A 24,586-nucleotide genomic window follows, 5' to 3' on the forward strand; every position below is an offset into this window, starting at 1 on the left:
CTATGAAACGCCAAAAAAGTTTACGACGTACATTTAAGAGATCCACAATTTTGGCAATTGAAATATAACGTCGTTAGCCTAGAATGACGTCACATAAAAAATCACAGTGGTCCATCCAGCAAGGTCAGACTTGATTTGTCCCGGGAATTTCTTGAGAGACATAAGAGCACCTGAAAACTTTAGAAACAGTTATATACAACTTTGAGGTGGACAGACTCGCCGAAAAACGGACAGTCCTTTCAGACAAAAATCTAGCTTTCCTCAGACTCAATCTAACTGCGCCGACAAAGATATTAAAGTATAGGCGTATCCTTTCGAATGACAACACAATATTTGAAAATTAGGGTTCCATGGGAGGTAATGTGCATTTTCGAGCATTGCATTAAAAAATCTAGCCCCAGCAACAGTGGATGAAAAGCGTGTATGCTCGTTAAGTCTGTGCCTCTGTGGTGTGAGCGACAATTCTAAGATTTCTTGAACGGTATCAAAATCACCATTGTCCCGAGTCTCCCCAAATGTGCCCCTTTTCTTTGAATTCCCACCGTTTTCTTTGAATTCCCACCTTTTATTTTTAAGTCAAGTTTTTTTTATCCTCCGTGACGTAAAGCCCAAAGCTTTGCACTTGGATGATTTGTGGAGCCTGGAAAGGAATGGGAATTTCACTTTGGGAATAACGTGCAAACATAAATTTAGCACATCGAATCGCATACAACTTTTCAACTTCTCCACTATTCTGAGAATATCTCGCCAATATATACCCTTCCTGGAAGAAAACTGCTCGCAAGAGGTGTAGATCGTTATGTCCTCCCAGCATGCCAAGACTTACTCAGTGTTCATATCAAAAGTAATTCCCACAGTCCTTTGCTGAGCATGCAGGAGCTACCCACAATCAGCTGCAGCAACAAGCATGACCTAGTTTGCATAATTATCCTCATTGTTTTCTTGAACGGGGAGATTAGATAACTACTAAGGGCCATACTGAATACCTCAAGCGCTGGGTGGGTTGGGCTTCCAAGCAACCATTGTACCCTCTTCGCAGTAAACTGTGAAAAGGGTACCTGTCAATCAACGCGGTGAATCAACGTTGGCTCTGGACTTGGTACGCATGACTGGGTTCGTTTACCAGAGAAGGGACAAGGACAACATTCCCGCCTTGGGCTTGGAAGCAGCACTGGAGCAATGGGCCACATCCCAGGGGTGTGATTACAGCCTACAGACAGTACAGTTGGATCATGCGATCGTCAGCGAAAAAAAACTTGTGGAAAATTACCCCATTGCCAGGATCTACGGATTTAACGTGTGAATTATGAGTACAGATTGACTGGATGGTTGGATTTGCAACAGCCGGCGATTGAAGTGGAGCTGTTGCCATGCAACTTACAACTGATTGGGGGTAAGAACGATGGAAGTGCCCGCTCGAGTTCTGGGGTTGGAAGTCGGTAACAACTCAAGCGCCATCATGTTTAACGTAGCCCTAGCTTCAACTGCTCATTATAGAGGCAAATGCGGTGATGCTCTTGTCATTTAGATACATTCCCAATTAACGAATAGTTTATAGACGCTCACCATGTTCGCATGCATTTCGAAAAGAGAATTCATCCGGAAATTGAGCCAGTCGAGAGGGTGAATTTCATGAGAGGTGTTGAGTTGCCAGACAGTCTTCGTACGCGGAAAAGGCTTGCCACCAATCACACGCATATTTTGAAACATTGATATAATAAGCGGTATCGCAAATACTGCATGGGTGATTTTGCGCAATACCTTTCTACCAATGTGTAAAATCACCCTTGCAGTATTTGCGTTAAAAGACTCACTATTCAAGATGCCAATGAATTTAAGGTTTGAATTCAGTCCACTTAATCCAAGCACCTTCAGCTAAATACGTACAATTCCTTCTGAATGCAGAATCAGGTTAAAAGGGCGAGGGAAGCGAAGTTGGCGTTGTAGGATGCGAGTTTTTAACGAGTCTTCTTTGCAGTGGTTTTCGCTCTTTGACATTTCCATCTCCAATCTTGTAATCCATTAAACTAAAAATTATGAAAAACACTTTGAAAAATTATGTTGAAACTACATTTCTTACATCAGCGGGGAGAGTGTTTCAGCAACTGCAGCATCCAAAACCTGTACGATATACAATCACAAGTTAGACGACAAAATACAAAGGGAATTCTATTTATGCTTCTGCGTTTTTCTAAAGTAACACGTTTCTCATAGGGCTAACACATGTCTCTTTGTTTGCCATTATGTCATTGCAGGATCTGCGTTTATCTAGTAGTAATTTTTTTGGCCTTTGCAACAGCTTTGGAACATCAGAAAGGTATGAATACATGTACATTCATTTTAAAATTCTGTCCTTGTTGTACTGGAGGGAACCGGGGCAAGAAGTGGAAACGTCCCAAAGCGCACGTGCACAAATTCTTGGAAACAGCAGTAATTATCTCACGGCATAGTGAACTTATGGATGCGCTGTTTGAGCATGACGATAGGACTTAGGTATAGTCATCGTGATAATCGGCAAGCAAACACAAGGTGGTCTCACCAAGGTCCGTGGCAATGACTCATGATTGTGCCTGTGTTTACCCTTCAACACCTGTTTGGGGATTACAGCACTGCAAGGGGGGGGGTATACGCACTGTGGTATCTACGGTGATTAAGGGGAAGGCTAACCGCAAATCATTATCAATCCAGGGCGTAACTCGATATAGCCTCAAACCCAAGAGCCATGAAACACGTCGAGCTGGTGTATCCATCATAGAGCTCCATGCTTCCAATAAGATCTCAAACTCCATCTCCGCCAAAAAAAAGAGCCCTCCAAGATTTGGATTTATTTTGGAACATGCCTTAAGCGGGTTTCTGTCACTGCAGCCACGCCTTTATTTTGTCTCTGTGGCGACTCGTATTTGGCCCCCGTTTTGCATTATTTGCTCAATTCATGAACTCAGGCATGTACAATTAGCAATAATTATTTATCAAAATAAAAAATAGGGCATGTTCTCTAAACCTTGTTATTAAAATTCGAAAATAAGGAAACCAATTTGCGAAAAAGCAGAACCAATAATTGTTCCAAAAATATTGATGTATCTTTCAGAGTAAACCTATAAAGCATTTTGTATATTTTGTGTTTGTCAGGCCAATTTAGAGAATCCGAGGTTAGTTTAGAATCCTTCGCCCATTCCCCAGCAGTCCTCACTTCGGACAGAGTATCCTCATCCGGGAGGCCGTCAGGGGCGGGCCGTTCCAAACCCCGGCGTCCGAACGATACACTGGGTAAAGGGAGCGGAGCGACCAAACCTCGGCGCCAACCAGTCAGAGATATCAGCGAACCGAGTAAGCACTGATCTTTTTCCATTTGGAAAACCTGATGAAACTTGATTTCTACACCTATCGTTGAATTCGGTTAATATTAAGGAACTCTAACCCTTCATCTTGAAGCAATGCAGTCTGTTGAAGTCTTCGGGAAGACCAAGAAGTTAATGTTACCACAGATTTTCAGTCCACGGAAAATTGACAACGCTCATGGCGTTACTGTAATTGAATGATGGGTTTTAGAGGTCTGTCCTTAAACAAGAAAGCAACGAAAACATGAGAACACTGAAACAAGTGCCAGCATAGTGCATATTCCTGATAAAATTAAATTTCGGTTAAAAATTCAGTTTTAAGCCACGCGTCAGCGTTCCATTGGTGGAATTTTTAGGCTGTTCTCATTATTGACTGGTTATTGTTGCACAGGACAATAGTTGAGGTCGCAATATCCAACGTTACAGCTATGGTCATGAGAAATCCAAACTAATCAATGTTGATGCTTCCTGTGTGTCTGGTAAAGACGAGGGATTACATTGTGAAGTGGTTGGATCAGAATGACAATGACTGCTAGGTGGACGCACCAGGGGGATGTAATCCTGATCAACTGACTCTTCTTGTTCGGGTGAAATAAACCAAACTAAGGCGATGAGGGATAACAATGAGGGGGAAGCTTGCCTTTCTGTGGGGCGGAAAAACAGGTGCATGGTGTATAGGCTAAATGGCATTTCCCCCCATAAACCAAGCACAATTTTGGGGCATTACGCGCGTAAATAAGTAGTTGCAAAAGTCTTTTCCTATCAGAGCGGGTCCTTTGTGAAAACGGGGAGGGGGTGTTCGTGGCTTTACATACTTCGGTAAGGGGTGTCAACAACAACATGTAAGGTTCAACAAACCCAGAAAATAGATCGACAATACTTTTTTTTATGAAACCGCAAAACTAACTACCACCCAAGGCCTCCAGTGCCGATTGATGCAAATAATAACCAATTTCTGACCAACTGCAGCGTTGATTTTATCAGGCAATAATTGTCAGTGATAAAAAAGTCGAGAGAAGCAGCTACATGTATGTTAAAAAAAAGTCGCAAATCACCACAAGCTGTTAAACGTTATTCGCAAATATCGTACTTGCCCGTACTTTGGCGTTGTTACATGAGATTTGCATCCCCACATTGAATTAACAGTTCTGGAATGGCCTCCTTTGGAAAAAAAGCTGTCATCATTTTATACATTTCCCTCCAAACAGCCGCTTACAGACATGATTCTTCACACTGTAAGAACGGTGGCACGGGGTTCCTCCGATCGTTCTGTTTCTGCACGGAGGAGTACAAGGGGCGGTACTGTGAAGACCGAGTGAACAGCAGCTGTGACACGGTGAACCACGGTGACTGGGTGTATAGAAATTGCAGCGTCTGCCAATGTGTGGATGGGGTGTTAGAATGCCGCAGACACGAGTTAGAAGGATGCAGAAAGGAACCAGGTGAGATAATGTGAAGTAAGAGAGAGCGGAGAAGTTGCAGAGTAGTGAAGGAAAGACTCCGGCAGAAAGACAAGTTTAAAGTTTGGTAGACTAGTCTCTGATCTCTTCCTTCTGTTGTTATAAAGCTAGCCAAGACTATAGTACGAGACTAGATTGTTACTGAAACATTTTTGAAATTATGCCACTATTAAATACCACAGAAACCTGTGAATTTAATCTGTAATATCTTTTCTTCGTACGTATTTTGTTTCTAAAAGATACAATAAAGCAAACTGAATCCCTTCTTTTATTTTCAATTCTTATTTAATGAGTGGATATATTATTGACTATCTCGGAATAAATGGACACTTTGCTAAAGTGTTCACGCCGTTTCGTTACGTGAGTCCAGGGGTAAATTGCGACTCAAAATGTGGATTTTTTTTCATAATTGCATCTATAAGCTTTTATTGTTATGGGGTCGTGAGCCTGCATTTTCTTGCTTTTACTCGCTTGTACAATGAAGGACAATGGAATTGACCCCCAAATCATTTTTCATTGTGTAAAAAGGCCTCCTTTTTGGAGGAGGTCTTAAGTAGGTCTTGGGTGTCTAGGGAGGTATCAGATCATTTGACCATTTAAAAATTTGCTTACAAGTGTGGTAACGTTTTCCCTTTTACACTAGATACATCCAAGTATCACAGCCACCAGGATGGAGTAGCTTTGGAGATGCAGCCCCACAGCAATGGATGCATTCTTCAAGGATCTCTGCTAACGCCCTTGATGGCTCTACTGGTATACTTTCATAGAATACTCTGGCTACAGAACACATCAGTCAGGTGACCGCAAACTGAGGAGTGTGAACCTAAAGTTTGTAAATATTTCATACAAGGAAGGCAGACAGGTGGAAATAGCAACAAGTGTCTCAGAGATCGATCAAAATTGATGCAGTAAGGTGGTATACTACACTATTTGTAACAAGGAACTAACAAAACAGTACATGCATGTACAGGTACTTATATTGTGAAGCTAGGAAATCAAGGGCCAAAGACTATTTAGTGGGAGTTATATGTTACCGATTCAACCTTATCCATCCACTTTAAAATGTGATTTAGTCCACTAATTTCCCAGATCAAGTTCAACAAGATGATGTGATTCAGAACATACATGTACAAGTTGTTAGGATAATTCTCCCACTGATGGGATATGAGAAAAAATACTGGTCAAATTTATGGTATCTGTTTTTTGAGGGGGTGCAAACTATACGGAACATATTCCTTTGGTCCAAATCAAGAGGGCAATCTTTTCCTTTCAAGGATGAAGTTTTAGACCTAAACCAAATCCATCAAGATTCAGTGTGACTATCACTTCACCCCGGGGATCAGGTTTTTGTGTATATGCAACGGATTCTCTGCTTTTTTTTACAAATGGCACAAACATAAAAGGGTGTCCTGTCCAGCTAAGAATTTCCTCTTTTGATGAGCAGTTATCGACTTACACCCAAAATGTATATTTCTGTGCCCCTCGGACCATTTAAAATGAACCACGCACCACTAGTAACGTGAGTCTATGACAGACTATTGGACAAGTCACAAAGATAACCACTCCTTGTCTCCAATTATGCATTCATGCTGTAAATAGTTTTAATCTCAAGCTTTTTAACAACTGGAAGGTTAAGGCATACTTAATGTGAATTGTTTATTGCAGGTGTTTTATAAATAAATTGTAAATGTAAACATAAAGTAGGGTTTTAACTTATTCCCTGAAAGGTGCTCTGTTTTTAAAGACTTTTTACTGTCTTCCCCACTTTTAAAACTTACCAGTGTCTACTGTTCTATGGATAAAGTGGTCTACTGTAGTGAAAATAAAATGGAAGGAATCTACTGCCTACCATGAACAAACTTGACTTTCTTAACGTGAAGCTGAACCGGCAAAAACCTCAACACAGGCACAAGATTTTTGATAGGTAGTCAAACTAGTCATATGACCAAATGTTTGAACTGCAACATCCAAAACTGTTAGCCATTGGTTACAAAATGAATACAATGTATGACAAAAGGGTATTGTGGGTGTTTTCATGTGACAAAACTCTCTCTCCACGTGTACAAAACCTTTGTCAGCATTGTGCAAGAATTCTGTGTCTATTATCAAAATTAAAAAGAGTACTGCACAAAAGAAAATGTTCCAAAATAAAATGAATATATTTTACATTTCACTTTTTTTCAGCTCAAATTCTGTCCTATGAGTTTTCCACTTTCCTCACTCATTTTTCAGAAACTTTTTTTAATGAAGCCAAAAACTATTATTACTTGTCTGGAAATTCACAGAGAAACTTGTTAATCTTCAGCTAGTTGGATCTGCCACCAACGGGACAGTATCAGTCCTACATTGCAAAGCTTGCAAAAACAAAAGCTACCAGACTATCTGTCTGTTTATTCCTCTACGGATAATCAAGTTTTTCTACCTTTTGGTGAAAGAGAAGAGCCCCTCTTTTTCATAAATCGAAGTTTTTCAATCAATGTAATAGCCTTTGATCTTATCTCTGAAGTCCGATACCTTCACACTCTATTATGCTAGTCCCCGAGTCACCCTCACCAGAGACTTTCTTGACATTAAATGTCGCCTGGAAAGAAAATAAAATACACAGTTAGATTTCACCAATTTACACTAGGTTTTGTAATCAATATATAAGAAATACATAAAACTAGTCTTGTTTACAATCCCCATATGAAAATTACATGTACACGTTTCATCCAATCAAGTTCTTTGAAACTCCCACCTGACCGGCCGTGCTGAATGTTATAAAAATCAAACAGGATAGCTTGAATTTGTTCACCTTTGTAGTGAACAGTTCCAATGTAACTTGCTGCATTTAGTATGCTTTAACATCAAGCAGGGTGACAAAAGAAATTTAGCCATACTGATTTTGGGCACAAATTCCCAACCCTATCACGACGCAAGAATATTATCAAGTGAAATAATTTCAGGAAAATGGTCCAAGTTATAAATTTGGTATTAAAGTGTGGACCACAAATCACTGGACAATTAACCTACGACGTTGAAATGGAATTCCTTGACTCTACTCCTAAACAGGAAAATGTTCTACCCAAAATAATCCCATTATGAGGCCTTTTAACAGTTTGAATTTGTCAATCTGTGTGACTTGAGTACCTTGGTGAGTTTCTCCGTGACATGAATGGCAGTCTTAGTGTGCAATGTTAAGGGTCCCGTCATGACTCTTGATGTCCCTTTGGCCAGAGCCATGAAAATAATCAACTGAAAGACAAACGAGAATATGACAATGAAACTTTGGCAAATGCAAGCTTGTATGGTGAGGACTTCTGTCATGCAAGCTTGTATGGTGAGGACTTAGGACTTCTGTAATGCAAGCTTGTATGGTAAGGACTTCTGTAATGCAAGCTTGCATGGTGAGGACTTCTGTAATGCAAGCTTGTATGGTGAGGACTGAGGACTTCTGTAATCAAGCTTGTATGGTGAGGACTTCTGTAATCAAGCTTGTATGGTGAGGACTTCTGTAATGCAAGCTTGTATGGTGAGGACTTCTGTAATGCAAGCTTGTATGGTGAGGACTGAGGACTTCTGTAATGCAAGCTTGTATGGTGAGGACTTCTGTAATGCAAGCTTGTATGGTGAGGACTTCTGTAATGCAAGCTTGTATGGTGAGGGCTTGTATGGTGAGGACTGAGGACTTCTGTAATGCAAGCTTGTATGGTGAGGACTTCTGTAATGCAAGCTTGTATGGTGAGGGCTTCTGTAATGCAAGCTTTTATGGTGATGACTTCTGTCATGCAAGCTTGTATGATGAGGGCTTGTATGGTGAGGACTGAGGACTTCTGTCATGCAAGCTTGTATGGTGAGGACTTCTGTCATGCAAGCTTGTATGGTGAGGACTTCTGTAATGCAAGCTTGTATGGTGAGGACTTCTGTAATGCAAGCTTGTATGGTGAGGACTTCTGTAATCAAGCTTGTATGGTGAGGACTTCTGTCCCACCACTGCCAACTTATCCTCAAAGATGGCATTTCAAAATGATTCCAATATAAAATGTATACAACATGAGGAAATGTCTTTATTGAAACAGAAGTGCTAACCCTCCCGAGTTTGCAAAAGTCGAGCACCTATCATTGCGTGATTTTGAGGAAATCACCAAGTGTGGAGTTTAGTACAAATGGAATTGGCATCTCAGTTGTGTGTGAATTTGAGGGATTGGACAGAACAGGAACATGCAACTTCAGGAATGCCTCTTTTGAAAAGCATGTGCAGAGGCTTTTATCACCTGTGAAATTCTACAAAGAATCTGAATAGAATGCTGAAATCATGATGCCTCCCCACCTGGTCTTGTAAGTACTCATCCACACATCCTCCATCATCAAGGTTCTTCAAAAGCATCTCAGCAGCATCTTTGCTAACCTGCTCCGCTGGCACACCTCAAGAAAGGGAAAAACAGGTACCAACAAAAGAGACTTACTTGCAGGGTACTTCAAGATTGAAGAGCAAAAGTTTACAAAATACCGCATGTATAGGCACCGTTCTCTAATTGGCAGATGTAGGTCTAGGTTTAGGTTATAAAATCAAAACAGGATTTATCAAGTGCAATCTGTGCTCTTCCACATCCTCCAAAAATGTGAGTCAGTCGCATTGTGGCGTCTTAAAGATAAATGCTATAATTAGCAACTTTTTCCAAACGTGACTATTTCTTAATAGTCTCAGTTCGCTGTATGGTGTGGTTCAAATACTGACCTTTCTTTCCCAAACTCGATCCAGCCAGTTTGCAGCCTGTGCTTGTATCAGCAACCACTCTACATTAAAAAAAACAAAAGAATGGAGCTGTCTAACGTTATCCTTTGCTTGGTAATTGTTAAAACCTAAGGCACCTTTACCCACCCTGAGCAGAAGAGCCATACTGGTTGGGAGTGTTCATTTTGTTGGTAGCAACGCGTATGCAATGCATGTATCTCATAGTCGTTTGTAAACCAACCAAGTGCAGTTCCCACCAAAGGAGCCTCTGTTTCTAGGTAACTTGCGCCCTCTTTTGGTCCCGCTCTTGGTCCCGCGATTAAAAAATACAATATGTTTCAGAAGGCACAGATTGAGATGAGGGTTGAACAGAGTTGGTCTGGAAACTTAACTTGTCTATCACTTCTGCTGTAAATGTAAGGAGAGTTTTAGAGAGCAGTTTCGGAAAGGTCATACAGGTACTTACATGATACCACATCCATTGCCTACTGCGGATGTCTCCTGTACAACTTCAACATGAACAGGAATACAAGGAAATCGTCTCTGTATCATCATAGTTGCTGTTTCAGCCATACTTTTAGCAATCTGTAACAGGCACAAAAATAAGCATTATACCTAACTTTCACACACATTAAAAAATGACATTCTCAGATTTGATGTCATGAATAAATAGGTTACAGAAAATCATGAAGTTTTTGCGCCAAAATTTCACAAACAATGTCATCAGTGAAATGACAATTACATAGGAAGATTTTTGGTGGTTGTTTTTGCATTTGTCATGATAATCAGTAGAAATGTTTAGATCTGATACTAAAAATGAAGATCTGAGTTTGAATTTGCCAACATGTTCTTTGATCGTCACTTCCATTTCCAATTACAAATACGATTTGACAACATGGCCTATTGCGCCTACCTTGACAGGCAAGACTCCTGCTACAAATGCCCGGCCTTCAACCTTGGTGACTCGGCCTACATCAGTGATGTCAACAGGTTGAAGACATGGGATAGGGGTGGTACGCACCTGTATCTCACCACCTCCCTTGGGGTAATAGCCCCTATTAAAGGTAAATAAATACTTTCTTCACATTTAAAAATACTGCATTATGCTACTTACAACTGCACTTCAAACATGAGCACAACAGGTGTTGTGGACCCACAAAACACAATGATGATATGGAAACTAAACGAGAAAGTCTTTTTGGCATGTTTCAGTTCACAGCCAATTAAGAAATTCCGAAAATGCCCAGATCCAGATACAAACTATCCTGGAATTTCTTGTAAGCAGGCTTTTAAAGTTTGTCATACAGCTGCAAATATTCAAGATTTTACCAATGAGAAAGATTCTCTAAAGATCTAAAACCAAACACTGTAACTTTCAAGATGGAAGGCCCAAAAAGGCAATCAGAACAATATCTAGGATAATAAACATTTCTATAAAGAGTGGCAGGTGTACATGTATATATACAACCAACCTTCTTTTCACGTCACATTCAAACTGGACACCAAATCTTTCAGCCATTGGCTGGAAAACCTGTCAAATAAGAACGCAGAACTATAGCAGATGATTTTTTTCAACAAATTTAAAAAAAAACCTTGGGGTGGGGACAAAGGAGGAGAGAATTTTGGAATCTTAGGTAACGGTAGTGGGAAAATGTGAATAGATTATCTTCATAGTTCTGAAAGAGGAGAGGGTAATGACGAGGCTGGCTCCCAAAGAACTCGTTTCCTGAAAAAAATGTGTATATCTCTGCTTAAATTAAGAACATTAAATCTCCATCTGGGGTTTTCTGTTGCCATGGTAGCTTACCATGATGTAATGATCAAGAGGTGGAGCCATGTCAGTGTCTGTACCACCCCTCATGACAATATGGACTGGTCCATTGCTTAACCAGGTACATGGGAGAACTATCTGTAGGATCAGGCACACATTCCTGTAGTGGGGGGGAGGGGACCAATTTATATTCCATAAAATAGGCTATAATGTTTCTTGCAACATCCTTAAGATTTTACTCAAATGCATACCATTCTACAGCCTTGTCAGATCTGAATATTCTGGTCTTTTAAACACTACATCTCTTGTTATACTTGCACTAGTATTGCAGTTTTCAAAATCTACATACAGATTTCTTTTCTTTGATCAAAACAAATTAATCAAGTTGTTTTACAAATCAAAGCTGAGAAACATCCAGAAGGCAAACTTCTTATTCCTTAATCTCGTCAGAGCGTTGACGAGGCTGCATTTGAGTGAAATCTCTTGGTGCTGTCAATATTGATAATCTTACTAGAGTTGTGTAGTCTATTTGAGGGGCCATGTCAGCGTTTGTTCCCCCTTTGAGTGAGACTTGGGTGGGCCCAGCAGCAAACAGCATACAAGGCATTGATACTTGCATCAGTAAGACTACACTCCTGGACGTTGGACAAGCAAAACACAGACAAAGACACACTGAGATACACAGGGACAGTTACCATCCCCTGGGTCCTTCAAAATCCAAGAGGTTTGGGAAAATTTTGTAGGATTGAGGATGGCAGAGCTCAACTGAGGCTAATTCCCATGGGACACAATGCCCCTTCTACAAACTACCAAGAGTATGCAATTGGTTTGCTAGACAGTGGAAAATTTGGAAGGCTAGAACAAGGTTCCTTGTAAAAGTGCCAAGGAAGTTAGGGGTTAAAATTCTAGATGGTGAATCTGTGCCTTGTGGGACATTTCAATCAAAGTATTTCTTGAGCTCAAAAGGTCTGCTATTCATTTGGAGTTGTGAACTCAGCAAAAGAAAAACTTATCATTCACTGTTAACTGGAAAGTGTTTTAATTGGACGTAACCTATAGTATCCTATACGGTGGATATGGCTTAACTTGATAGATCAAGGTGGAAATGCTGACAAGATGAGAACGTAACCAATATTCACATGAACCCTAAAACAGTCATTTGAATATTTTAGAACATTTGGGGGCAATTTTGATAAAGTGTTACAAGCAGGAAAATGTTGAAAAGGAGAGAGTAAGAGCCACATATTTTAGGAAGGTGAACGGATTCTTCAGCTTCAGAACATCCACAAGTCAAGACAGTATGAATGGATTGAAGCGAAGAAGGATTACGAAGAGACTGGATGTTCACATCACCTCACCCTGCAGTTTTTGTGTCGGCAACATATCTGCCTGCTTTGATGGCCGAGGGAATCAGAGTGATCTCTGTTGATCCAACTGATCCTCCTAGCAGCTCACCCCAGCAGATATCACGAACAAGTTGAAGCCCACTCAGATGCTGTGGTCTGATGCATAAAACAAAAAATTCTTCAAATAAAATAAGTTGGAAGAACTCATCAGAGAATGAGTCTAAAGACATTACCCGTGCACAACCCTCGCTGGGCCTTTTTGTCAGGAATTTGACAGAAAGTGCCCAAACCTTCCAACTTTGTGACAAAAAATTGCTTTCAAACATCTCAATTTTAAAATAGGAGTTTGGGCCTAGCTAAGATCTCCTGTGATTAGTTAAAAGCACACTCGACCTGGAAGAACTTGACCAATGGGAATGAAGAGACTCACTCACCTCAGTCCTGGATTGCTCCGCCCAGCTCTGATCTTCTGCACAGTGATTGGTTGACAGGTCAGGCAGCTCAAAGCTGAAGCAATGCGTAAAATCTGTCCACCCTGAACATAAACAAACACAATCAACTTACAAATCAAAACCACAGATCTTTAAGGCATGCCCTGTGACACTGGCTGACTGTTTAGAGAGGCTTGGCAGGGGTATTGGTTAAGATTCATAGATTCAGGCTTGTACATATTGAAAATCTGAAAATGGTCATTCTTCTTGAGGGTAAACCCTTCAAGAATTCTTTAAAAGAAATGAAATGGAATCAAATAGGAAAGAGGAAGGGGTGGGTACAGGTGTTAACCTCAACTTCCCCAAGCTTGCAACATTGTTCTTTTTCCGACTTACTCCTTCCATGATGCTGCCATCAATGATGACTTTAGATGCTGCTGCCGCTGCTGAAGCCATCTTTCAATCATCAACAATCTAATGACTAGGAAGACCTAGTCCCGTTGATCACAAATGAGAAGACTGGTAGACTGTCCAAACGTCAAGTTTAAGTTGCGTAAAATCTGTCAGTAAAACCGAACATGATCGCAGACATGACATAGTGCATGGTGCTAGTAAGGCCTATTACTATTAGTAAGGTCCTAGCTACAAACATAACTATTAAAGTCACCGGGACACTCTCTCTTCCATGTCTTCTAGCATGTTTAGTTACAACGTTCAACGATACAGGCTATTGCTTAACATTAAAAAATACATGTAAATGATGTAGTTCAATGTTAAGATACATGTACGTGTAGCCTAGGCAGGTACTAGGTGTAATCTAGCCCTGACCGTGCTACGTTACGAAATGAAAACAACGTCCAACCTGGGCAAGGTGTAATCATGGGCCGGCCTAACAGGACAAAGACTGAAAAAAAATCAGATGAAAATGTGTAGATCTTCAAAGTTCAAGTTTAAAATTCGTACAAGAAACTGCACATTATAGCAAGAAATATCCAGAGCTGAAGGATTCACCTTGACCTTGATCTACGCTTACTGGCCTACCGACTATGTATCAGAACTTAGTCACGCATGGGAGAAGCGATCCCGCAGGGGTCAATCTTTTTCATGCAGCCGGCCGCCACGTGTGTATGCTATAATGTGTGCAGTGGAAAAAAATGGTAGTCATTCAAGCTTGATGCATAGAAAACATGGAGCACAAGGCGATAAACAAATGTAGGGGGGCTACTAGAGAACGTTAACAACGTGGTAATTAAGGTTCTGTTTCGCGATACCTTTGTGGGCTAATTGAGTAATTTACATGAATTTAATCCCCTGTAGCAGAAGCTGAGGAGGGTACCTCAACCTCAAAAGTAGCCGTTTCCCCCTGCCCACTTTCTAAAAAGTCATAAGAGGTACGAGAAAAAAATGACTCCATTAAAATTGGGTCCGCCCCTGCTTGGGCTTCTAGGCGCTTTCAACACCATTCAACCTCCGATAGATTTTATCAGTTTTCACTGCATGCTGAATTTGAAATTCTCATTATGCTTAAAAAACAAAGCTTTCAGAAAATACGTAAAACTAAAGGCCAACTCTTTACTTCGTCCAATTTGTTTCAAAGATTTTTCTCTTTATAATATCTTTTGTCCCAAGAAAGTCGAAACGGCCGCCACGACCTCCAAGTTGGCAGTGTAGCTTTGAAAGTTTCATAGTTTTGGCATTCATCCAGCGTGTGTACCATGGCTAGCAGTTTGTCAAGGCTCCAAAGGTTTGTACTTGGTTTATGTTCTTAGAGGGCGGAGCGGGGGCGTGACTGGTCATGGTTGTGGGACACCGTACATCATCACCCTGTATTGCATGGAATTTAGAGACGCCATGAAAATCTGGAGAGCCCAGTCGTTGCTGATGTTGGAGATGGCAAACTTAATTAGGCAATTGTGGATTCGTTCGTCTCCTTTACAACGATGTACCCGCAATTTAGTAAGAGACAACAATGACATTGATATTTCATTTTTCTTCTTGATTACATGTTCCGATCTTATCAGTCCATTTACTGTACCAAAGTACAATTTACCGGGGAATTAATCTTGATAAATGACGAAGTCGCCCCTCGTACTGTATGTATACACAAGCACGTCTTACGCGAGTGTCTCTTGTGTGACACATCACGCTCAGGAAGTTGAACAAGTCGCCCCCTGTTCTCACTGCGTTATTGGTTTTGAACTCAATAATTGCTTGATGATTGAAAAAAATAATAGTGGGGCCATATATATTGATACTGATATTTAGTTGGCCTAGTCTGCTAGTGCTTGCTTGGTTGACTTAATTGAATCCATTATTTATTTCCAATTAATTTGGTCAATTTTTGATGCCTAGAATTATGCAACACGGCATTTCAGTGTCTGCTGCTCATCAAGTCATTATTCTCCACATGCTCGGTGTACGTCTAGGAGATTGCCCTCAGCAAAGCTGTATAGGCCATTGGCTGACCTGTCAACGTCTATCAGGTGTTTGGGAATGTCCAGTGGTGAGTCATAAACCAATGGAAGTGGAGAGTGTCTTTTCTTGGTGTTTTTTTCAACTCTTTGTATAAAGCACACTAACATGACTGAGAACAAAATTATTTTCTTAAAGATTTGGCCGACACCTGTACGTCAATTAGTGTTATGGGCCTGGCACCTGTTATGAAAATCCTACAAATTTACATAGTGTAAATTTAACCATAACCTTCCCCAACCACGCAGAATTAAACAGTAGTGTTTAATTCTGTGGGGATAGGTCTAGTAGGCCCATAACAGCTGGCGTTTGCATTGGGTTTGGCATACCTCAGAAAAACAAAGTCCAACAGCCTCTGTGCACAAAGTCCAATATGGGTGTTTAACTTTGTGTGAATGAGGAAGGGGCCAGCAACCCTTGGGGGTGTTAGGGTTAAAGAAGTCATGATAGACTAATAGGCGTATGCTGCAGTGGTTCTGAAGTTCGTCTTGAATTGGCTTGTACATGTACATTTATGTACAGTCAGAACTCATCGGGGATCATGCTACTTGTGTTGGTTGGGAATTGTCTTTCTCCATCCAGGAGTGTAAATGGGTGCCTTTGAGATTAGGCCGATTGTAAACTGCTGCAGAGAACATTGATCTCATGACCTGGTGAGCTGGGGGGATAATTGTGGAACACTTCAAGACCTGAGAGTACCGAGGTGTGATGTCAATTGTCATTTTGAACTAGGCAGTGTAGTGCAAACAAATGGAGTGCGCACACGTGTTGGTTCAAGCGCTGCCTCTCATGCTAATGCCTTTTATACATATAGCTGTTATATTCACTTTGGTACTCTATTGAAGATAAATATCACTTTGGTACTCTCTTGAAGATAAATATCACTTTGGTACTCTATTGAAGATAAATATCACTTTGGTACTCCATTGAAGATAAATATCACTTTGGTACTCTATTGAAGATAAATATCACTTTGGTACTCTATTGAAGATAAATATCACTTTGGTACTCCATTGACGATAAATATCACTTTGGTACTCCATTGAAGATAAATATCACTTTGGTACTCTATTGAAGATAAATATCACTTGGGTACTCTATTGACGATAAATATCACTTTGGTACTCTATTGAAGATAAATATCACTTTGGTACTCCATTGACGATAAGTATCACTTTGGTACTCCATTGACGATAAATATCACTTTGGTACTCTATTGACGATAAATATCACTTTGGTACTCTATTGACGATAGATATCACTTTGTTACTCTATTGAAGATAAATATCACTTTGGTACTCTATTGAAGATAAATATCACTTTGGTACTCTATTGACGATAAATATCACTTTGGTACTCTATTGAAGATAAATATCACTTTGGTACTCTATTGAAGATAAATATCATGGGTTCAATGAAGGTACATGTAGCTTTCAACATTTTCCAAATTGCACCGTCCATGACCTAGTGCTGTTGACCTGGTCACCTTGCTGTTTGAAGTCCTTGATCAACAGTGATGAGGGTCAGTTACATTGGCTTTACATGAGGTCAATGCCAATGAGTGCATAACAGTGCGACAAGAATGCATCCAAGCACTGCATACTTCATTCCACACCATTCATGCATTTTGCAAACTGTGCCTCTCCTTCAGACGACTTCGTTTGGGAACAGTCTCCCCTCTACGTGCATGTACACATCTCTCTGTTGGTCAGTTTGTCAGTTATAGCTGTTTAGTATTTGCTTTCATTTCCCACGTCAGACTAATTCTAGCACGGTCATGACGTGATTGAATCAGGTTCCTCTGTGCTCAAGTACAATATTCAATTTTTACCTTCCACAGAAAATTGGCCAAAACATAGACTTGTTTTTTTTAGTTTTTAGACCATGAATTTATAATTTTGTCGTCTTGATTTTTGTGTCAGTTTTACACGGGGATGTCGTGCAGTTCAAGCTGTCTGATATAGGAGAAGGCATAGCAGAGGTTGTCATTAAAGAATGGTAAGATACAAAGACAAAGGAGGTTATTGCTTTTGCTCTTGCAGGGTCAACAAAAGTTCAGATTTTCAACCAAATGCGTAAAAGTGTCCGCAGATTGACACGAGTGAATGGTACGACTGAACTATCTTACATACTCAGGAGTTCCTGTCGTGTGTTCTTGGGCAAACTGCTTTACCACACTTGCTGCCTCAACCCTGGGGTATCATTGATACTCTTCAAGGCAACATTTGTAATTGTATTAATCCTAATTCCAGTCAGGTTCATTGAATCAAACTGCTTAATGTAACACAGCTTAAAATGAGAACTCGGCGGACTGTAACACCTTCAAATTGCAAAGGGAAATAAAACAGTGGGTTTTTTGGTAGCATGGTCCACTTCATTGGATTACAAGTAAAACGGTGGCCATGGTAAGAGGCAGATGCACAGTGTATCCTGCCACTGATGTTTATTGCTGAATCTATCAGTCAATAACTTTCCTGAATAGTTTGGAAGGCCAGTGGCTAAACACTATGGTGGTGTTAGATTCCCTACCAGTTGAGATAAATTGAGGAACAAGTGTAGGCCAGCCGGTCTAGATAATGAGATTCAGGGGTGAGATTTATCAGGAGTTTCTAAATAGTCTCTTTTAAAATCTGTCAGCAAACACAAAGGGCCCTCAAAACCTGTGGTGGTCTTTTCTGGATTTTTGAATTTCCTCCTCTCTCAGCCTCGAGTGTTATATGAAAGATTACCAAATATTGATTTTGTTTTTATCCCTTTGGCCAGGTATGTCAAAGAAGGTGATACTGTGGCTCAGTTTGATAGTATTTGCGAGGTACAAAGTGACAAGGCGTCAGTAACAATAACAAGTCGCTATGATGGTGTCATTAGAAAGATACACTATGAAGTTGATGACATTGCCCGTGTAGGTAGCCCGCTGGTGGACATAGAGGTAACCTCCGAATCAAGCCAAGGTAACCCAACTTAAGGGGTCTTTCATTTTGAAAATTTTTAGCAACCTCTTGAAACAGAGACTAAAGCTGTCATTATCAGGCATTTGTCAATGCTTAGCAGAGAAAAGTGGTTATCTCCCGTCCGTACAAGAAATAGTTTATTTGGCTGTACCATTGGTTTTTCTACAACGTCAGCAAATTGGATGGATTGGGAATTGTTCCAGTAGGTGTATCCAAATTAGTTGGGTTTTTTTTTTGCTCAGTACAAATGGATCACGTCCAAAGCCATGGGGTTTACAGCAACATAACCAAGGAACTCTCTTAGACGACAGTTTTATGTTACCCACACAGATGTGGATGATTCATCGTCCATGAGTGACAGTGACAGTGACGGTGACACAACCCAGTCAGGAGAGGAAGCCGCACATGAGGAAAGACGTAATGTCAAAGTGCTAGCCACACCAGCTGTCAAGAGACTGGCAATGGAGAACAATGTAGGTTGATGGAAACCTTCCTAGACCCTTCATCATCCATATTGCAAGATCATGGAAGGTCATAACTCACAAGCAAGCCATTAGTTTTGTTACATGGGAATTCAGTTTCCTTGAAAATCGCAGTGGAAAAAAAAATGGAAGTACATGTACATGTATTGACAAGTTACCTTCCACAAAAAGTTAGAACCCTAGAGCAAAATAGGGGGCCGTGTTGAAATCTGTAACCTCTCAGAGCAAGAATGATTTTCTATTAGATTAAATTTTGGCCAGGCTTTGTGAACATTTAGTCATGTACCGTGATGTGTTCTATCTAGATATCTCTTGCTGATGTTGATGGGACAGGCAAAGATGGTAGAGTCTTGAAAGAGGACATGCTTCGGTATTTAGACAGGGTCAAAAGTGGTGCAACCACAGCGGCATCAGGTAATCGCATCTTAGGAATTTGTCTCCCCAGTAATCGTGCCTGATTGTATTTTTTTATCTCAGGTTGCATTCAGTGGTCACTGTTTATTTTAGTGATTATTCACGGAGATAGTTAGCCAGTGGATTTGAGTTGTTTTTAGTTGCATTTCTGCTGAAGAAACATTGACTACTCTGAGAGTCAAACAGCAAGGAGGCCTGTGAACCAAACGCACGACTCCTGACAATTATTGGGGAAAAAGCACATGGAACATGTACTAAAGCTGAATCCAGATGTTGACGTCTCGTTGGATTTGAACCCCCCACTACAGAAATGGAGAGTACTGCTGTGTTAGCCACCAGTTTGTGATTTGCAAACGATATATTCTATGCATATGAAAATGACAGTATGTTCAGGAGTGTTAGAAATATTGGATGTAATTCTGAGTGAAGAAGAAACAATGTTAAGAAGTCAGATTGATGTAACTTGGTACGGAAACTTACACATGCCTTTTTTTTTACAGCAGCACCTCCTAAACCCCCTCCCCTTATACCCCAAGCTCCGCCTTCCCCACCACCTCCGACCCCTCCGTCCGTCACCCTACCAGTTCCCCCGTCTAGACCCTTGGAGCCAGTCGTCGTCGGCCAGGATCGGACTGAGCCCATCCGAGGCATCAAGAAGGCTATGGTCAAGACCATGACAGCAGCCAATCAGATCCCTCACTTTGGTTACTGCGACGAGATTGACGTCTCCTCGCTAATGGAGCTCAGGGGTGTCCTGAAGGAGGCTGCGGGCCTGAGAGGGGTCAAGTTCTCCCTCATGCCAATGTTCATCAAGGTGAAAAACTAAAACAGTGCTGCTAAAAAGTTTGTTTGAGATTTCTTCTCTTATCTCAGCGACGTTTTAGTGTTCTGGTTTTTATGGGAATTATTCTACTATAAGAGGCTTTGCGTGGTAGCCATCTTGCAGGGCAGTTCTTTTGTTCACAGGGAAACTTCCTTTGTGCCTACTCTGTTGAACAAAAGCACTGGCCTGCGAGATGGCAGCCATGCAAACTCTCTGTTGGAGAGGAGAATTTCTAGGTGTATTATCCAATCTAATTCAAACGGAGTCTCTTATTTTTTGGTGTAGGCTTTTTCCAGAAAGTGGTAAGGGGATAACCCAGCCCCCGCTTTGTTCCTTTCACAGTCCAAATTCACCCCAGTCTCTGTTATTCACCACCATGATCTTTCACTCCTCTCTCCTTCTCTTGTTCAAATTTCCCTCAGTTGGGTATCATCGAATATGAAAAGAAAAATAATCAGTCATTGAGAATGCCACGTCTTCTACAGTCAGAAATAAATGTCCCCTGTTGCAGGTGTATATATTTATTAAATGTTTCCATTCTTTGTTTTGTTTCCTGTGAAGGCTGCTTCCATGGCTCTGCATTATTTCCCTATTCTCAATGCTTCAGTTGATGAACAGTGTGAAAACCTCACCTACAAGGTACATCAGTAAACGGGTCTTGTGGTTTACAGTGTTGTGCTCAATACTTGTTCCTGTTTAACAATGACAATATTAATTTTCTCCCGACAAAATAATAGCAAATTGAGGTAGCATGATTATGTGGTCTAATCAGTTGGTTGAAGTACAGTTAGCACTTGCCTGAGAAAATAAAGGCTTGAAATGTTTCAAGACAGATTGAAGTTTGAAGTTTTTTAATTCATTTTTTTCCTTTGAAAATATATAATGAAGCTTGAGATGGCATTGAATTGTGACACAGATTTTTGATGTTTGTGTGGTGGAGGAGTTTTCTTTTTACATTCTTACGACAGAATTTTTACAGAGAGTTCAGATTATATATTGAGCCTGTTTTCCGTTGTAGGCCAGTCACAATATCGGCTTTGCCATGGATACACCTCAAGGCCTTTTGGTGCCCAACGTCAAGAACGTCCAAGCAAGGACGGTCTTTGAGATAGCTCAGGAGCTGAATCGGCTGATGACCCTGGGTTACGAGGGCAAGTTGGGGTCCGATGATCTCGAAGGAGTTACCTTCACTCTCTCCAATATTGGAACGGTGAGCGCTAAATGGAAACGGGCTTGGGAGTGGAACAGGAAATTACTTTTCTCATTTTCAAAGCTCTGCCTTTGCCACCATAGAAACATAGAAATCTTTCCACTGCTACAACCCTCGGACCTGCGACAACCCTGTCTGTTTGGTCTGCCCATCACAGATGACCGCTAAGAATGACCTTTGATGCCCATCTTCACAGTTCCACTTCCTGACAAATAACCTGCCCAAGGGGTTTCAAACTAGTTGCACACTTCAACAGGTGGCCAAGATCAGGATATGCTTTGCACCTGCCAGTTTGGCAGTTCTCTGATTGGCTCATGAATACCTCAAGGCAATACCCCTTGATTCAATATTGAGTTGTATTAACTTACATCTGATTGTTTGTAGATCGGTGGGACCTACGCTAGGCCTGTCTTGATGCCAGGAACAGTAGCCATAGGAGCAATAGGAAAAGTTCAGGTACTGGAGAGAAATCTAACAATTTTTTGATTAGCTCTTTTAAGTGGAAGAAAAGACATGACTTATGTTTGACTTAAGCCCTGGCTCATCACAGGACTATTACACAGAAATTCTATTATCTTTCCTAATCAGATTTTTCAGTGGTTTCTCCTTCATTGCTCAATTCCAAAAGTGCGCTGTTACATTTTGCTGTGCTGTTGAATGTCTGTTGAAGTTTTGTTTTAATTGAAGGAAAGCAGATGACAATAAAAGGACCTCTACGAAGCCCTTCCAGTTGTTGCCATCTATGAATTCCTCTTCTTGGCTCGTTCTGACAGGCCTTGCCACGCTTTGATGAAGACGATGAAGTCTACAAAGCCTACGTCATGAATGTCAGCTGGTCTGCTGACCACAGGGTCATCGATGGTGCCACCATGGCCAGGTTCTCCAACATCTGGAAGTCATACCTAGAGGAGCCTGCTACCATGACCCTTGACCTCAAATAATTCCTCTTGGATGACCTTTGAGCTCTCTGTATCGAGGGTGCCGTTTTACGAAGGACACTCCCCCTTTTCTTAACAACCCTTTCAGATCGGTTGAAGGATTTGCTACAGAAAGGGTTAATTGACAGATATCCGATACATTTTCCTTTCTTTGTGTAGTGCATGTGCACTGTTACATGTAAGTTAGAAATCATGTGTTGAAACTTGCCTTGTTTTTCTGTGTTGATTGAAAGACAAACAGGACATGGATGGTATGTATTCCTCTATCGAATAAGCAGTCAGCCTGAAAAATTAATTTCTCAAGTAACTGACCATTCAAGTTGACTGATGGATGCATAGCGTCTATAGTTAGTGAGATAAACGGAGACGTTTCAAACTTATGGGAAGAGAATATGCCCCTCAACTTTTCTTTTTAAAGGACACCCAGTCATCAGACTGGAAAATGAATGTGATTGGTCAGTGTGGGAGGCTTGAGCCTCAATTACTGATGCTGATTGGTCAGTTTCATCTCACTGCCTTTCGCTTTCATAGTCTTAGAAACAATGGATGGGGTTTCCCAAATCTTAATTGCAAGACTGTGTGATTTTTCTCTATTGTTAGGATGGTCGGGAATATGGACTCGCTTTCTAAGGGTTGCTTTATTGAAAAACAAATCAGAACTGAAGTGTTGCTTGTCGTAATGGGGCAGTATCGTTGTCTCCCTTTTGGATTTTGGATATCGATTTTGATATCTGCTTCACAAAAGACTTCCAGATTATGGACAGTTTTTATGTTGGTCAGTTACTCATACGTTGGTCCCTCAGATGGATAATTGTTCTGTAAGTTCCTCACTGAAACACACTTCATTGATCAACTTGATCTACACAAACTCAAGCTGTTTATTTTTTATACTATTTATTATCATTCAAAAGAATGACGCATTTTTTGTTTCCTATTTTGTAAAATCCCATTTGATGTGCAAAAGAACACTCCATACCAATCCCACGTCACTGTTACCTATCACGTCAATGTCATTGTTATCTTATCATTTGTAAAAACAGAACACATGCACTGTGTGTTGCAATGCATAATTTCACTGAAATATCTGTGGTAACTAGCATAAGCCAGTCTGACTTCAAAAACACGCCTTTCAAGGCATGGAATACTTTATCTAAGAGATATACTGCTTGTTTTGACAAGTGTTCAGGACGTTCCATTTAAGCAGGGGGTGTAAAATAGTGATATAGGCGATTGTAACGGTTGTTGGCATTACTTTTTGTTGAGAGGGGGTGGTTTGTGTAACTTATCTGAGGTATTTATGTTTCTAGCTATGCACGTATGACACCACTGTCTTTTTGTCAAATTTTTTAAAGTTCCATTTGGAGTTCGAAAACTAGTGCAAAATCATTTTGCCCCGCTGCGGCGGGGCAAAAGGGCACCCCCGCTGGCAATTTGAAGAAATTGGAAGTATTAAAAAGATCCTTGGACTTGCTCCTCCCTCTGTGTTATCTACTTCCCCTACTCGCCCCTTACAGCAAGAACCTCGGCTACACCGCTTTACAAATTAAACATCACACTCAATACATTGTCTTATTGGCTATCCGTGTTATGTTGGTCAGTTGAAATAGGGATTTTCGGGCCGATATATTCTCAGACATTTTACTGCAATTCTTTGTGTAGGGTCCATGGAGGGAACACATTGAAGGACTAAATTCAGCGTGAATAATGTACATTGTCATAAATAAATTCCTCAGCCGAGGCATGGAAAATTTATACCTGGATCTTTTTCTGCATTTTCCCTGTCATTTCACAAATGCTTTGGTGACTTAAATAAATACTCAATCCAAGGTTGCCATATTCAGGACTGAAGTTTCTGCATTTACATGTATAAATCAGAGATATCTTTGTGGAGAAAAATATTTACATATAGCGTGACAAAAGAAACTAAAAACAAACGGCGACTTACAAGAATTTGAGGTTTTATCCCGACTATTTGAAAGGCTTGCTGCACCCTGTTTGTTCTAGGGTCATACACCCTTGTGCTGTACACAGCAAAAGACAGTAATGAATTCAGAGTTACAAGAAATTTTGCTCCAGCCTGATGTCAACTTCTTTTTTTTGGGGGGGGGGAGGTACCTCTTGGTAGCAGCAATCATTAACAACATTAATAAAAGTCACCTTCCCAAAATGTGGACGAGAAACTTTGACAAACGCTTGAGAACAAGAGAGAAAAGAAATTCATTGCCATCTGCAGAGT

At 40.7% G+C, this 24,586-nt stretch overlaps 3 protein-coding genes across 9 annotated transcripts; 2 read left to right on the forward strand and 1 right to left on the reverse strand.

Annotated features, from left to right (window-relative positions):
• The first annotated feature begins 1,000 nt into the window (after nt 1–1,000).
• LOC110982843 (uncharacterized) lies at nt 1,001–6,639 on the forward strand. 2 transcript variants are annotated; one of them, XM_022241563.2, is made up of 5 exons: nt 1,001–1,393; nt 2,256–2,317; nt 3,184–3,327; nt 4,547–4,780; nt 5,442–6,639. In XM_022241563.2, exons 1-5 carry the CDS (start codon nt 1,371–1,373, stop codon nt 5,597–5,599), a joined length of 621 nt encoding a protein of 206 aa, XP_022097255.2. In that variant the 5' UTR covers nt 1,001–1,370; the 3' UTR covers nt 5,600–6,639. The 2 variants fall into 2 exon arrangements, with proteins under 2 accessions (XP_022097255.2, XP_022097254.2); XM_022241562.2 differs by having other exon boundaries at nt 1,006–1,393; nt 3,130–3,327.
• Nucleotides 6,375–14,211, reverse strand: rtca (RNA 3'-terminal phosphate cyclase). 5 transcript variants are annotated; one of them, XM_087144420.1, is made up of 12 exons: nt 14,102–14,211; nt 13,457–13,620; nt 13,064–13,164; nt 12,642–12,785; nt 11,795–11,918; nt 10,985–11,043; nt 10,426–10,567; nt 9,979–10,097; nt 9,516–9,574; nt 9,108–9,202; nt 7,928–8,032; nt 6,375–7,379 (listed from the first exon to the last, which is right to left on the reverse strand). In XM_087144420.1, exons 2-12 carry the CDS (start codon nt 13,514–13,516, stop codon nt 7,293–7,295), a joined length of 1,095 nt encoding a protein of 364 aa, XP_087000546.1. In that variant the 5' UTR covers nt 13,517–13,620; nt 14,102–14,211; the 3' UTR covers nt 6,375–7,292. The 5 variants fall into 5 exon arrangements, with proteins under 5 accessions (XP_087000546.1, XP_087000548.1, XP_087000545.1 ...); XM_087144422.1 differs by lacking the exon at nt 11,795–11,918 and adding an exon at nt 11,320–11,443 and having other exon boundaries at nt 14,072–14,211; XM_087144419.1 differs by having other exon boundaries at nt 14,072–14,211.
• A 672-nt stretch (nt 14,212–14,883) lies between these two features.
• Nucleotides 14,884–24,102, forward strand: dbt (dihydrolipoamide branched chain transacylase E2). 2 transcript variants are annotated; one of them, XM_022241548.2, is made up of 11 exons: nt 14,884–15,016; nt 15,413–15,563; nt 17,455–17,530; nt 18,296–18,483; nt 18,814–18,956; nt 19,271–19,379; nt 19,880–20,193; nt 20,764–20,841; nt 21,221–21,412; nt 21,797–21,868; nt 22,186–24,102. In XM_022241548.2, exons 1-11 carry the CDS (start codon nt 14,894–14,896, stop codon nt 22,351–22,353), a joined length of 1,614 nt encoding a protein of 537 aa, XP_022097240.2. In that variant the 5' UTR covers nt 14,884–14,893; the 3' UTR covers nt 22,354–24,102. The 2 variants fall into 2 exon arrangements, with proteins under 2 accessions (XP_022097240.2, XP_022097241.2); XM_022241549.2 differs by having other exon boundaries at nt 19,883–20,193.
• Nucleotides 24,103–24,586: the final 484 nt, after the last annotated feature.

The sequence above is a fragment of the Acanthaster planci genome, linkage group LG12, assembly GCF_054643075.1.
Source record: "Acanthaster planci isolate LZ-2023a linkage group LG12, COTS_SCS, whole genome shotgun sequence".
In the NCBI taxonomy this organism is placed as follows: domain Eukaryota; kingdom Metazoa; phylum Echinodermata; class Asteroidea; order Valvatida; family Acanthasteridae; genus Acanthaster; species Acanthaster planci.

Coding starts and splice junctions, on each gene's coding strand:
- LOC110982843 (XM_022241562.2), top strand. CDS start 1,371: ATGCAACTTACAACTGATTGGGG. Junction 2,318..3,129: donor AGCTTTGGAACATCAGAAAG/GTATGAATACAT, acceptor TGTGTTTGTCAG/GCCAATTTAGAGAATCCGAG. Junction 4,781..5,441: donor AGGATGCAGAAAGGAACCAG/GTGAGATAATGT, acceptor CTTTTACACTAG/ATACATCCAAGTATCACAGC.
- rtca (XM_087144420.1), bottom strand. CDS start 13,516: ATGGCTTCAGCAGCGGCAGCAGCATCTAAAGTCATCATTGATGGCAGC. Junction 10,098..10,425: donor CAGGAGTCTTGCCTGTCAAG/GTAGGCGCAATA, acceptor TGCCTGTTACAG/ATTGCTAAAAGTATGGCTGA. Junction 8,033..9,107: donor ATGAGTACTTACAAGACCAG/GTGGGGAGGCAT, acceptor TTTGTCTTTCAG/TTGATTATTTTCATGGCTCT.
- dbt (XM_022241548.2), top strand. CDS start 14,894: ATGGAATTTAGAGACGCCATGAAAATCTGGAGAGCCCAGTCGTTGCTG. Junction 17,531..18,295: donor GAGGTTGTCATTAAAGAATG/GTAAGATACAAA, acceptor CCCTTTGGCCAG/GTATGTCAAAGAAGGTGATA. Junction 21,869..22,185: donor GAGCAATAGGAAAAGTTCAG/GTACTGGAGAGA, acceptor TCGTTCTGACAG/GCCTTGCCACGCTTTGATGA.